The sequence below is a fragment of the Mastomys coucha genome, unplaced genomic scaffold, assembly GCF_008632895.1.
Source record: "Mastomys coucha isolate ucsf_1 unplaced genomic scaffold, UCSF_Mcou_1 pScaffold9, whole genome shotgun sequence".
Taxonomy (NCBI): domain Eukaryota; kingdom Metazoa; phylum Chordata; class Mammalia; order Rodentia; family Muridae; genus Mastomys; species Mastomys coucha.
The window spans coordinates 109,046,477-109,059,513 of NW_022196915.1; the positions used below are offsets into that span (position 1 = coordinate 109,046,477).

Sequence of the window (13,037 nt, forward strand, 5' to 3'; positions counted from 1 at the left end):
TGCTCCACCATGTTCATAGCAGCCTTATTTATAATAGCCAGAACCTGGAAACAACCCAGATGTTCCTACATTTTCTTTAAGTTGCTATTTTTTACTTTTAGTGTCCACATCTGTGCATATAAGTAAATTGGTACTTTTGTAGGTAGAAAGAGCACATAGCAGACAGGGGAAAAGTGTCAACCTTGGTACAACAAACTCAAAAATAAATATATGGAGCTGAACTGTTTAGGAATTGGTTGGTTTTATGGCTCATCTTCACCACACAACATGCTTCATTTTAAGTTTTTATTCACATATACAACACACAGATACTGATAAGAAAAACATTAACTACAAATGTGTTAAATAATAGATTATAATAGATAAGACCCTAACCTCATCTATAACCCTGTCTGGGTTATGAAAAGCTGAAAGCCACAATGCAAATGTAACACACACACACACACACACACACACACACACACACAATGCTAATGACCAAATGAATTCCAACTTCCAGGATCCATTTGTTGAGCAGCCAACAGGAAATATAGTCCTACCTAATCATAATCATGGGGAATAGGCAAGCATGAATGGGTGGGTCTTGCGCTGGGGCAAGAGTCAGACACTAGCACTTATGAGAGATACTTCCATCCTATAAACAGCCTTTTAATGTAAAATGTCTTATTTTTATCAAAGAAACATAGTTCTGTGTCTTCTCTCTAGGGCTGAGATAAAGGAGGATACAAACCAAATCATCCTTCATGTCATCTGCTCATCAGCCAGCTCACAGCTGTGTGAGACCCAGAACTTTCAAGTTTAATACCAGAACTCCAAACAGGGCCTACCATTCTGTGAAGACTGGTTATTCCTGTAGATTTTGGATGTGGAATGAAAAGATAATATAGTAGAAGACTATGAAAAAGGAGAAAAAATGTTATTTGGGCATTCTCCTTTAAAGAAGAAAATCAATAAGCTTGCATAGGTTGGTGACAATAGGAATTCTCTTGGTAATTCAAACATTCAAAAGTAGCTGCTATGAATAGTCTGGAGGATGCACTTTGTGAACTAACTTCCCATATGCTATATGATGAAAGTGTTCAGTATCATATTTTATGTCCTTGTAGGTTCACCCTTAAGTTGGGCTAGAATATTAATTGTGGAGCGCTGCTGCCGCGCCTTAAAGATGGCGCCTGCCATTCTTCTACTAAGGAGTAAACAAGTCCTTATTTGGCAAGAGGGTTGCACCTGCCAGTGGTCTGATCTTTCGTCATGAGGCTATAGCCTATGAAGGTGCGGGACGTGGTATGGGCTCATGGGCAGTCCTACGAAGGGTATTTAAGCAGCACTCACGGACCATTCGGGGGCACACCCTTGATTCTCATGTAACTAACAGCTCCTGAGTAAACTGTTGCTGGAAGGAACTGGTATGCTAGTCTTTCTTCCCTGCTGGTCAGGGTGATCGGTGCGGCACAATTAATCACAATGTTATCTATTCGTTATTACAGACTAATTACAGCAATATTTTTGTTAGTATTTAAAAACTGGTGTTTAAAGTAAACAAGCAGGACTTTATGGTACAAACTAATAATATACACCACTCAGAAAATAAAAATTCAAACATATAAGAAAATGTTTGCACACCAGAGACATTTCTAATCATGGGAATTGTACCAGTTCAGAAGTACCAGATAACAAGAAACCTTTGTTCATTAGTCTTCCATTCATGAAATTTCAACAACTTCATATAATTTCAGTAATTTTCCAAAAATCCAAAGGGCTTAGAATAAATTTTTAAAAGTTGAATGTATATTTAATACTTTGCATCTTACAGACAAACTCCAAAATTGCCCACATGCTCTCTGATGGTGCACTCAAAAGATGAATCAGATTCCAGAACATCTGTGCTGATGTTCTGCTGCCCTGTTTAGGTGTTAACTTGGTGTCCTTTGTTAGAAAGAAAAGGAAACCTGTACAGAAAGTTACAGACATAACCCTTTTGTACAGTGTTTATGTGTGTTCCACCACTTTACTGGGCACAGCTGCCACACTAGCACCCATGTCATCTCATAGAAAACCTATAAAAATGAACAGATAGAATTGTGTTTGATATTCTAGACAAAACCAGGGGTAAAGACATGGAATGTGTTGCTAGCCACTGACTGATACCATCTAGCATCTACAAACTAATTCTCAAACTGCATCCTCTATGGGGCAGAGGTACTTTCCACTACTGCCTCTACCAAGTGAGTCTCTGGAAAAAGTACTTCACTCCCCCTAATCCAGGAAAATGAAATTAACACCACCTACTTTTTGTAGTGGAGGACGTAAGTTGTAGCATCTAGCGCCTAAAATCCTGGCCGATGTAGCAATGATAGTTTGGTTATTTTCCCTACATTTTCTTTAAGTTTTTCAGGTGTAAAAGCACCAAGCACTTCTTTCTTGCACAAATGCCTGATTTTCTTTTCCTTCCATTTAAGGCAGTCACCCTTTAAAGAGAAAGGGGGAACAGCTGCTGTCAGGCTTCCTCCACCAAGTCAGGCCTCTACATGAAATTCTGCTCATGAAAACATCAGTCATCTCATTTGCTGGAATAAAGATGAGGTAATTATTGAACACTCTGAGCCACAGAAATGATTAAGGTTCTGGTGGCATTTACTTATGCAGAAAGATAAGTAGTGTTAAACAGTTGTAACTTGACCAAATAAGAAGAAAGATAAAAAAGGTCATGAACAAATATTTAAAGGGCAAGTTGTAGCCAAGGATGGGCAAGAATTATTTACAGAAATTTAGAGAGATGAAATGAGGCATGTGGTGGAATAAAAAGATGTTAAGCAATGAGATTCTGTTTTAAAGACATTTTCAAGGGGGAAGAATTGTTGTGTTCTGGGGACATGAAGTGAGTAAACAACCTCTTGTCTAACATTCGAAGCACCCTGAGAAATAAAACACTGCACTTACATGGAGCATAGTGGTCCCCTATCACTCTTGGAAGATCTAACAAGAATGCACAATAGATCTGTGCCTGCAGATTTATTACTACACTCTAGCTGCAGCTTTGTGCCATCTCTCATTGCTGAAGAGCCCTTTCTCATTCTGATAGGAATTAAAATAAAAAATGGAAAACACAAAAGCAAAACCATTACCTTAATTTTCTTACCAGAGTTCATAATTATACATCTGTATGTATTAGATAGGTCTAGAAGAAAACGTATGTTTTTGAAAATGTTGATGCAAAAGGGAGCAAATGTGTCCTTTAAAACATTCTACAGAAAGATTACGCTTCTTGATTCCTATTTCTTTCTACATGACACTTGATTCTGAGTGAGAGTTTTTACTAAGTATACAAACCAGTATTTTAACTTGCCAAATGATTATTTGCTGTGATACTAATTCAGGATTTTAAAAACAGTCACTGTTTAAGGCAAATCTTTTATATTTGAAAATAAAGACACATAATTTGGGTTAATTCTTTAAAATTCCACTCGGAATTTTCTCCATATAATGAAGATAAATTATTTGATGCAGACCAAATATGCTCTACAGAATAGTTTACCCTCATAAGGAAATACTGCTGTCTTTTAATGGCACCAGTGAATTAGCAATAGTGTTTGACAGAAATCCAGCCACATACTGGCAATAAATAACTCATTAACACACAGAAAAAAAAAGCCACCTATAGCCAGGTGTGGTGGTGTATATCTGAAATCCCAGCATACTAGAGGCTGAGGTAGGAGTGTTGCTATGAGTTAGAGGGCAGCCTGGGCTATGCACAGAGTACTAGGTAGCCAAAGCTACATAATAGGACATTTCCTAAAAAACATATAAATAGCTATGAGAATGCAATTATATGAAAGTTTAAGATAGTATATGCTGTAAGTTCTAAATATTTTTGTGTTAATATTAGATACTATAAACTAAAAATACAAATATATTGTGAACATCAAAATGTTCAAGGCTGTGCAGGTGCAATAAGATCAGACAGCAGAACCTTAGAACATCTGTAGGTCATCAGTGATGTTGACAAATCAGGTTCATGATGAGAAAAACTAATATAAAATCTATTAGAAAGACTGATCTGTGGGTAGAACTAGTTTTCCTTTCAACCAATGGTCAATAAAAGACAATTCCATAGAAATACATGATCAAGAGAGAATTTTTTTTTCAAATTGAGACATATTATCACATGCTTACATGGAAATGAGATTATGTACTGATAATTACATTGTGGTTTAGAAAAGATAACAATTATGCCAATTATGAGACATAAGCAGGAGATATGTGATTCAGTTTACAGTTTTACAAGATTGGAGCACTAAGGTCTACCCCCAATTAGGTATGAAAAGGGAGCAAATGGATAGGTGTATAGTCTGGCTTCTTGAAACCATGGGACTCTGTAAAAACAATAATATTTTTATTATTGCTTTGTTTTTTCAGAAAGTCAGAAGTTAAGATACTATTGAGGGTGGAGAAAATGAGCACTTGGAGGATCTTTTAAGAGAAAAAAGATAAGAAATATCACTTAGCTAAAGATTAATAGATTTTTTTAAAATTCATAAGGTGGCTGCTTGCAGTTATTGATGCCAAATTTGAAGTAGGATCAATTCAGATGTCTGTAGATTTTTCTCTCCAGACAAAATCAGCCATGTTAATGCAAGCATAAAAAGCACTGGCCATTGGACTAAGCGGTTAGTTTTTCCCTGCTATGAAAATAACAAGAAAAGGCAGCAAATATTTCAACCAAATCTCTTGTAACTAAACTAATAAGCAGTTGCAGACTTAAACACTCACCTATGTGCAATGTATATAAAGTATATAATACAACTTACAAGATGTACTTGACTACATGATATTTTATAGAATAGTATTAAGAATAAAATATAAGAACTTGTTAAGAAGGGACTATAAGCCAAGGAGATGATTAAAAACCAGCAAAACACAGTAGATTTCTAACCATCTGTAAAATTCATGATTAGTTTGTAATCCTCTAACCTCAGTGGCTTAACTTCACTTTTTCATGTAATATAAGACCAATAATAAATATAATCAGTAACACATATTAATGAGTATAAAAGGCATTTAGAATATACCTTTCATGGCAAGTAATAAAATATTTAACATAGATTTCACTATATAATAATGGAAACTCTTCAGTTTATTAAGGAGATCACATTTCTATTAGTTATTTATCTCATTACTGCAGCAAAATAACTGACACAAACAACATAAGGAAAGACAGTGTTTATTTGGACTCACAGTCTAAGGGTGTAATGACCATGGTGGGGAAGTTGTAGTGGAAGAGCTAAAACAGATGATGATACAGCATCTGTAGTCAGAAAGCAGAAAGCAAGATAGATGCTTCTGCTCAGCTCTCTTTTTCATTTGTGTTCAGTTCAGAATCTCAGCCCTTGAAATACTTTGCCCACAGTTAAGATGGGTCTTTCCACTTCAATCAACCAAATCTGTACAATCCCTTATAGGCATATTCAGAAGCTAATCTAATTTATAGTTAATTCCTCATGGCTTGCCCAGAGGTTTGACTCCTAGGTAATTCCACATCCATGAAGATAACAAGTATTAACTGCCATAACATTATTTATGGAACTTCCAGCTATACTAAAAACTAAGTTGTATTCCTATATCAAAAATGGCTTGGTGAATCACAGAACTTTCTTTTCTTTATTCTTTTTGCAAAACTCACAATCTTTTCTTTGAGGTAAATTTGCTTCTAGCATTAGTCTTAAGTTAATAATGCAGTGTTAGATTGATTTGTAATGAGATTCCTATTGCAGAAACAGCAGCTAGATTACAGTTAATCTCATCCACAGATGTACATATTGTGTTTCCTATTTATTACCTGCAGTAATGTGACTTCCACTAATAAAGAACTTAAAACATCATAAAGGACTGTATAGAGTTGGGGAAGGTAGAAGCATCAGGAAGTTGTATGCTAGTCACAGTTGAGGCCCTGACTCCTGACTGTCTCCTATTCTCACACCAGTATCTATCAACGTGAAAGATGTATAAAACACAGGGTGAAAAACATTCTGTAAAAAGTATTTCATAAAATTGAATGACCTTATTGAAAAATATATTTTCCCCAACCAAAAAAAAGTAAGTTTGGTAAAATAGCTTAGAAAAAGGCATTTAAGCCGGGCAGTGGTGGCACACGCCTTTAATCCCAGCAATTGGGAGGCAGAGGCAGGCAGATTTCTGAGTTCGAGGGCAGCCTGGTCTACAGAGTGAGTTCCAGGACAGCCAGGGCTACACAGGGAAACCCTGTCTCAAAAAACAAACAAACAAACAAACAAAAAAAGAAAAAAAAGAAAAAAGAAAAAGGCATTTAGTTTCTTGGCATTCCCTGTAGTCTTTTATCCTGTGGAACAGTCAATAAAGACATATTCATGAGATTCTTAATGAAGTTTCTTAATGAAGACAGAAGTCATTGCAGATATTGCCACTCAATACTTGGTTCAGAGAGCAATGTGATTTGCTTTATATTAACCTCCCTAAAGTGATCTCTTACATATTTACCACTATTGGTCTATTTCTCTAGCTCCTGGGTGTTAAAATAACAATATTGAGACTATCATATGCAATTTAGATTGTACAACTCTCATAGTCCTTTTAGCTAAAGGTTTCACATCATTTGTGAAGAAGTACATGAAGAGTATAACCAAAGGAAAAAACAATTTCAAAACTAAAAAAGCTAAACCATATTGAAAAAAACCCACTTTTAATTTCTGCCATTTTTAAAATTCAGCAAATGAAACATAAAATTATAGTTTTGCATGGAGCTATGCAAGATTTATGATTGGTTTGAAAAATATTCTCAAAATGAGATTAGGAAGAACTAAAAACATCTGCATATGTGTTGCCACTCTATAGAAGTTAAGAAACTGAAACAACCCATGTCTATCACCTGATGTGAACAAAGAAAATTTGGTATGTATATTAAATGAAAAACTACTCACCCACAAAAATGGAAGATACTTCCCTATTTGTGAGATCTTAGGTAGAACTGGAAATAACTAAATTCACTAACCATAAATGTAGTGGCATGTCTCATAGGATCTTAGTACATGCAAAGTATAAAAACTTATTGCAGAAAGGATAATATAGTGAGGATGGGGAATAGAGAAAGACTGCTCATTAGGAATTAAGCTGCAGCCAGATATTAGTAAAAATTCAGGTGAACTACTGCACAGCAGGATGAGTAAAGATTAAATGATAAAGTACTGCTAATTCAAAGTTAGCAGAAAGGATTTTTAATATCTTCACTGTAAAGAATGCATGTTTGAAGAGTTTAATATTCTTAATATAACTAAAATAGTGTTCATATGTATCAAAGGGGCTAGACATGCTCTTTCCAGCCTATGATCCCAGACTTGGTCAGTTGAGACAGAAAAAAGCAAGTCCAAAACCATCCAAAGCTAGAGAGTAAGTTCAAAGCCAACCTGAGAAACATAGAAAGAGTTTCTCTCAAATTAAAAACATAAACACTGTACTAGCGATGTAGTTAGGTATAGACTGCTTGTACAGCATGTGATTGTCTCTCAGTTCAATAGCCAGTACCACACTACCTCCAAGGGAAAAAAATGGTTTTCCCTTAATTGGAATCTTTTTCTAGAATAAAAAGGAAATAAATAGAAAAACTAAAAATATAAGTATAAAAGTAGAATTACAAATGACAACAAAACACCATAGAAATTATCATCTATATGTAATGTCATCCAGAAATTTTCACTAAGTGAAATATGAAGAGAAATCTGTAGTTGACTATGAAACCAATTGGAGTGCAAGTAGAGGAGTTCTAGTGCTTCTTGGTTGGACTTTATGTTTTAAAAAAGTCAAAAGACATGACCATGACAAATTAATTACTTAAGTATGTAGAAGTTAAACTCTATCAATATAATTCAACCCAGAACAAACCATATGTCGAATACCTACCTTAATCTAGTAATTACTTTTACTTCATTAGATATTTTAATTTATTGTACTACTGAAGCAATGATTACTCACAATAGACATGAATGTTGAAACCAAAACAAGAAAATCAGTGGGAAAACATAATTCAATAATATTTCTATAAGATCTTTAAATGTCCATTTAAAAATTAAAAGTTAAACATTTCAATTAAGAAACAGCATGATTTTTATAGTCATAGTATAATTAACAAAAGATAGAACTCCAGTTATTAAGTAGCAACAAGTCTTATCAAAATATGTATTGGAAGATTCCAGTAGTCTCAGAAAACAAAAACATAGACAGCAACAATAAAAATAAAACATGCTTAAAACATTTCCAAAAAAAGAGAAAGTAAAAATGAAATGTACTTTAGAGGGAAAAGTTTCTTTTACTTTAGCTCCCATGAGCACTTTCATAAGCCTGTATACCTGTGTCCTGTGCCCTTTAGCCCATGACAGCTGCTCTGAGGTAGCAGCATAAACTTGGAGATCCTATGTTATTGTCTGTGTTGATCACTTCTTGAGAGGCTAGTTTTCTTTTATATTGTGCTTTGGAAGAGGGAAGATGGAGCTTTTTCACTACCACTTGAGGACAGTTGTTTTGTTTCTACAGATACACATGCATTTGTTTGCTTTTTAGAACACAGATTGAAAACATGATTAAAGAAGTACATTTTTTTTTCATTTCTAAAATTTTAGGCTACCCTGAAATTTATTTTAGGCAAGATGTGTTATTAGCAAACCTATATCTACTGCCTAAACACAAACAGTGCATACTTCAATGGCTCCTGTGGTCCTATGTAAAAGTGCAAATAAAATATTAACCTGCAAGAAACAATTACACACGCCTCAGAGATTTTTTTTGAAAGGCTACTTTTCTACAAACAGACAAGCTCTTGCTTGTTGTTATTTGTTATTTTTAACATGTAATAGCAGAAGTGTAACATTTTTAGGATAAGATCATTACCTTCATTTTCTGTTTTAAATATTCTGCAAGCATTTCAAATAATAAAACAATTTTCCAACTGTTTCCTCTATGTTCCTTTCTTCATATAAAGTTAGCATATACTTTAAATGTGCTCCATGTATTTTGCAGGCATTAAAATGAGGTAATGGGTATCCTTGATATCTTGTGAACAACTCACTAAAATCCTACTCTACAGCCCCACTTCTGAGGAACACATTACATTTATGCAGTTGTTAAGTGAAAGTGGAAAAACATGGAGACTTGAAAGGAGTTTTGATTTTAGCATGATCTAGTAAGAATATTGAGGGTGCTGGACAGTTCTTTAGTGTGAAACTTTTGGCATCCCATTTTTCCCCCAGTTAAATGGCAGAGATGAGAACCCCAGGGCCCAAATAACACTCTATCAAGATTTGAAAACTGAAGAAAATGGACTTTTCTTCTTAAGGACAATAGACTGAAGGTGTGTGCTAAATAATTTTTATCAGGTGTACACAACTATAAGAAATTACAAAATGCCACTGAGGGTTATTTTTACACGTTGCAGTAAGTGAAGACTACTTAAAAGGCATCTTCTCTGAGCTTTCAGAAATAAGATTAAATCTAGTATACGAGTATAGAAGCAGGAAGAACATTCCAGCACAGAGCAAAACATGCATACACACACACACACACACACACACACACACACAAACACACACACAAACACAAACACATGCACACACACACTTATTATTCATACATAAATACACACATACATGTAAACTGACTAATTTGCAAGATGCTAACTTTTGATTAAAGTCAAAGTAGGTGAGAAGGCAGAAGTAGAGGAATCTGGAAAGGTTGACCCATCACAGCACCTATCATGCTACAGCCATCCTGTGGGCATCACCCTCCCTCACCTTCACTAAACTCAATCTTTAGCTAACCTTCACCCTAGTTCTGCATTCTTCTCCTCTACTCTACAGGTCTGTAGAACTCTGGACATATTTCTCACCCATTTGTTCTTCTTCCATGCAGTAACTCTGTAGCCTGTGTATGTGAGCTCCATGGGGGAAAAGACTCTCTTAGTTATCAACCTAGTTATCTACAAGATCGGTAGTATACTATCCATCAATATTCAGTTTACATAAGGCTTTAATGTTTCTTTTGTTTAAAGCAATACTAAGAAGTTTATTTTTGTCTGATACTCAATAGCTAGTTGTATCTGTAGATATTTTAGGTGATAAAACAGAACAAAAGAAAATATTGTATATAAATTAATATTTTTCTTACACTCTCTCAGCAAAATCAAAATGACAACATGGTACCAAATATAAATTTCTTGCAGACCATCGAGGTGTGAGTGTGTGTATGTGTGTGTGCTTAGACTTAAGAATATTAAAGAAAGAGTCAACATTAAAAATAGAAAAATTGACTATTAGAAAACCCAGATATATTTCTAGACTTGGAAAAAAAATTATCTTGAAATTCATCACATGTCAAGTAACCCCCCCTTCACCCAATATAGCACAAAAGATGCACTGTGTTTATAAAATAATCTAATCATTGCACATTTTAAGAATGTACATTGTAACCTTCAGCACTGTGCAGCTGTGTTTGTACTAAGATAGTCTTATTCTGGAGAGAATATATCCATTTCAGTTTAACTAGATGGCAAGTTCAGAACTCACTGCCTTGAATGCTGTGTTCCAATGAATAATCTATCTGAGGAAATAGGAGGCAGACAGTGTGGTAATGGTGGATACTGGTATGGACAGTAATCAGAACACTGACCTTAAAGATTTCCTAGATAAGATTCCTGTATAAAGTGCAAATGACAAGTTAATTATTCTTCATAATTGTCACTGCTCTGAAATTTCCTTACCCCTTTGTCTTTATAAGGAAGTTTCGCCTGTTACAGATATACAATTGCATTTCCATTAGAATGTGCATGTGGCTATTTCTTACTTACTTCTTCTTTACAGACTGATGGCAACAAAGAGGAAGTTAGTTAAAATTCCTTATTACCACAATCAATTATCGACCCTTTTCATATTTAGCTTTATTTTTAAAAAGGCATTAAAACTTTTTATCATAGATGGGAAAAGGCGTGGACACATACAAATCCATACAGAAACCCAAGCTTTTCAAGAGCGTCTCTTCCTTGTCTTTGGAACAGGACACTGAAAGCAAACACAGCTGGGCTGGGATAATGTATTTTGCTGGGCAAACACAGATAACCATTAATGTAAATATGTTGTTTCCTGCCCACCTGGTTAGATATAGCAAGCATCCCCATGTTGTCCTCCTAACGCGGCACATGCTCCTAAAACAGCTGCCCTTTTTAACTGGGTGTGAAGAGGGGGGCAGAGGGGGCAGCTGGCTAGGCTCTGTCTCCTGAGTAAAGACTGGCATTTTACAGTCAGCAGAAGGTCATAAGGGGCACTAACTCTTTCTGAAAATATCATAGTAATATCACACATAATAAGGGCTCTACGCTGGCCATGTTTGTGTAGTAACTGTTCATGCTTCATATAATTTGCTAGTTTATCAGTTAAAAGCAGACAAAAGAGGAATACATTCTTCCCTAAAAGGCCCAGTCAGTTTGATTCCGAGGGTAATTCTGTATTCACCCAAGATTTGACTACAGGACACAGAGGCCAGTGGGCAGGAGGGATCAGAGCCCCTTGATGACCGACTAACCCCTTAATTCATGCTCTCCCAGCTGCTCTTTTATATATATATATAAATACAAACAATAGTCCCAGCAGAGGGTTCCTTTCACCAAAAGATGTGAACCATGGGGTTTACAGGAGACTAAAGATACCAGGTGAGGCAGGGCACACACCAATTCCTGACATTTCCTATCTTACTAGGGGGACAACATGCATGACCTGAGACACTGCGGAAGGCAGACTCTCATCCTGCATTCTAGAGCAGATACTGTTCTCTGGGGAGCCCTAACGTCTGGAAGAAGAGTGCAAACAGATTTTCTGGAGCTCCTTTCACAGGAGAATCAGAAAGCAAAATCCTGCTAGGAGCTAGCCAATTTGAGGGCTCTGGGCGGGCTGAGTTCCCAGTGGCTGGCTACAGGTTGCCTGGGAGCAGATTCACAGCTACACGGGGAAGGCGCTCTGGAGCGCTGGAGGGAGATCAGAAGGTTGGAGATGGGTAGACAGAAACACGAGGAACGAAGCAGCAAGGGAAGCCCGAAGCGGATCTATTCAGGTAGTGAAATGCCAGCCATCCCATCCGAGGCGTACCACCCCACAGTGACCCACACAGACCTTGGCGCCGCAACCTGCGCTTCTTGAGGCCGAAGATGCGCACTTTGGAGAAGATATCCACCAGGTTGCCATTGCAAAGCCCGCGGTTCTTGCTGGGGCTGCTCCGCCTCCTGCTGGCAGAGGGCCGGTCCCAGTGCTGCTCCCGCGCCTGCCGCTTCTGACGGATCAAGCCGCTGGCGATGGCCGCGGCCATGGTGGCCCAGGGAATGGGTCCCCGGGAGGGAGGGAGAGAGGAAAGGGGAGCTGGGGCACTGGAGAGGAAAGGGGCGGCGCAGACAGCTGCTCGCCTTCAGGGAAGCAAAGGGAGGGGCTGTCTGGAGGGGCTGGGGACAGAGGTGAGGGTGGTCAGTCCCTACTAGGACCCATCGCCCAGTCTGCTGAGCTCGGACCAGGCAAGTAGATGCTCCCGGGACACAGCAGAGCCAGTACGGGGAACTGGAGGTCGCAGCTGCTTCCGAGTCCAGAGGGCTGTGGCTGACGGTCACCTCTTATCCTGGAGCCCTCTCGGGGTCGTCAACACCACCAGCTCAGCTTTCTTGTCCTGTCCGCCTCCCGTGTGAAAGGTTGGCAGATCTGTGGGCTTCCTTCCTGGGCACAGGATGGAGGGGCGGAGGACAGGTCGCGACAGTATATCAGCGCATTTGTGGGTCCCTGGGCGCGATGGGCAGGTCTCAGTGCCCTGCTCAAGCTGCCCTCGGGCAGGTGCGGCCACAGCGGTCCGCTCTTGGCTTCTGCCTGTGATTGTCAAGTGCTTTGGAAATCAGCATCTGGAGAGAGCAATCTTCTCCCCTGAGCTCTCTAATCAAAGCGCTCCATTCCCACCCCACTATCCCCTCCCAACTATGTGGTACCCATCCG

The 13,037-nt window shown here is 37.8% G+C and overlaps 1 protein-coding gene across 2 annotated transcripts in view; it reads right to left on the bottom strand.

Annotated features, from left to right (window-relative positions):
• Fgf14 (fibroblast growth factor 14) overlaps positions 1-13,037 on the bottom strand; it is a 669,954-nt gene that overhangs the window by 200,863 nt on the left and 456,054 nt on the right. Inside the window, exon 1 of one of the 2 annotated variants that reach the window (XM_031361719.1) lies at positions 12,180-12,986. The exons of the other annotated variant lie outside the window; for it this stretch is intronic. Within the exon in view, the coding sequence (XP_031217579.1) occupies positions 12,180-12,372 (193 nt within the window). The 5' untranslated portion in view covers positions 12,373-12,986. Of the gene's footprint in view, positions 1-12,179; positions 12,987-13,037 lie in introns of those variants that run through there. 2 annotated transcript variants of the gene reach the window in all.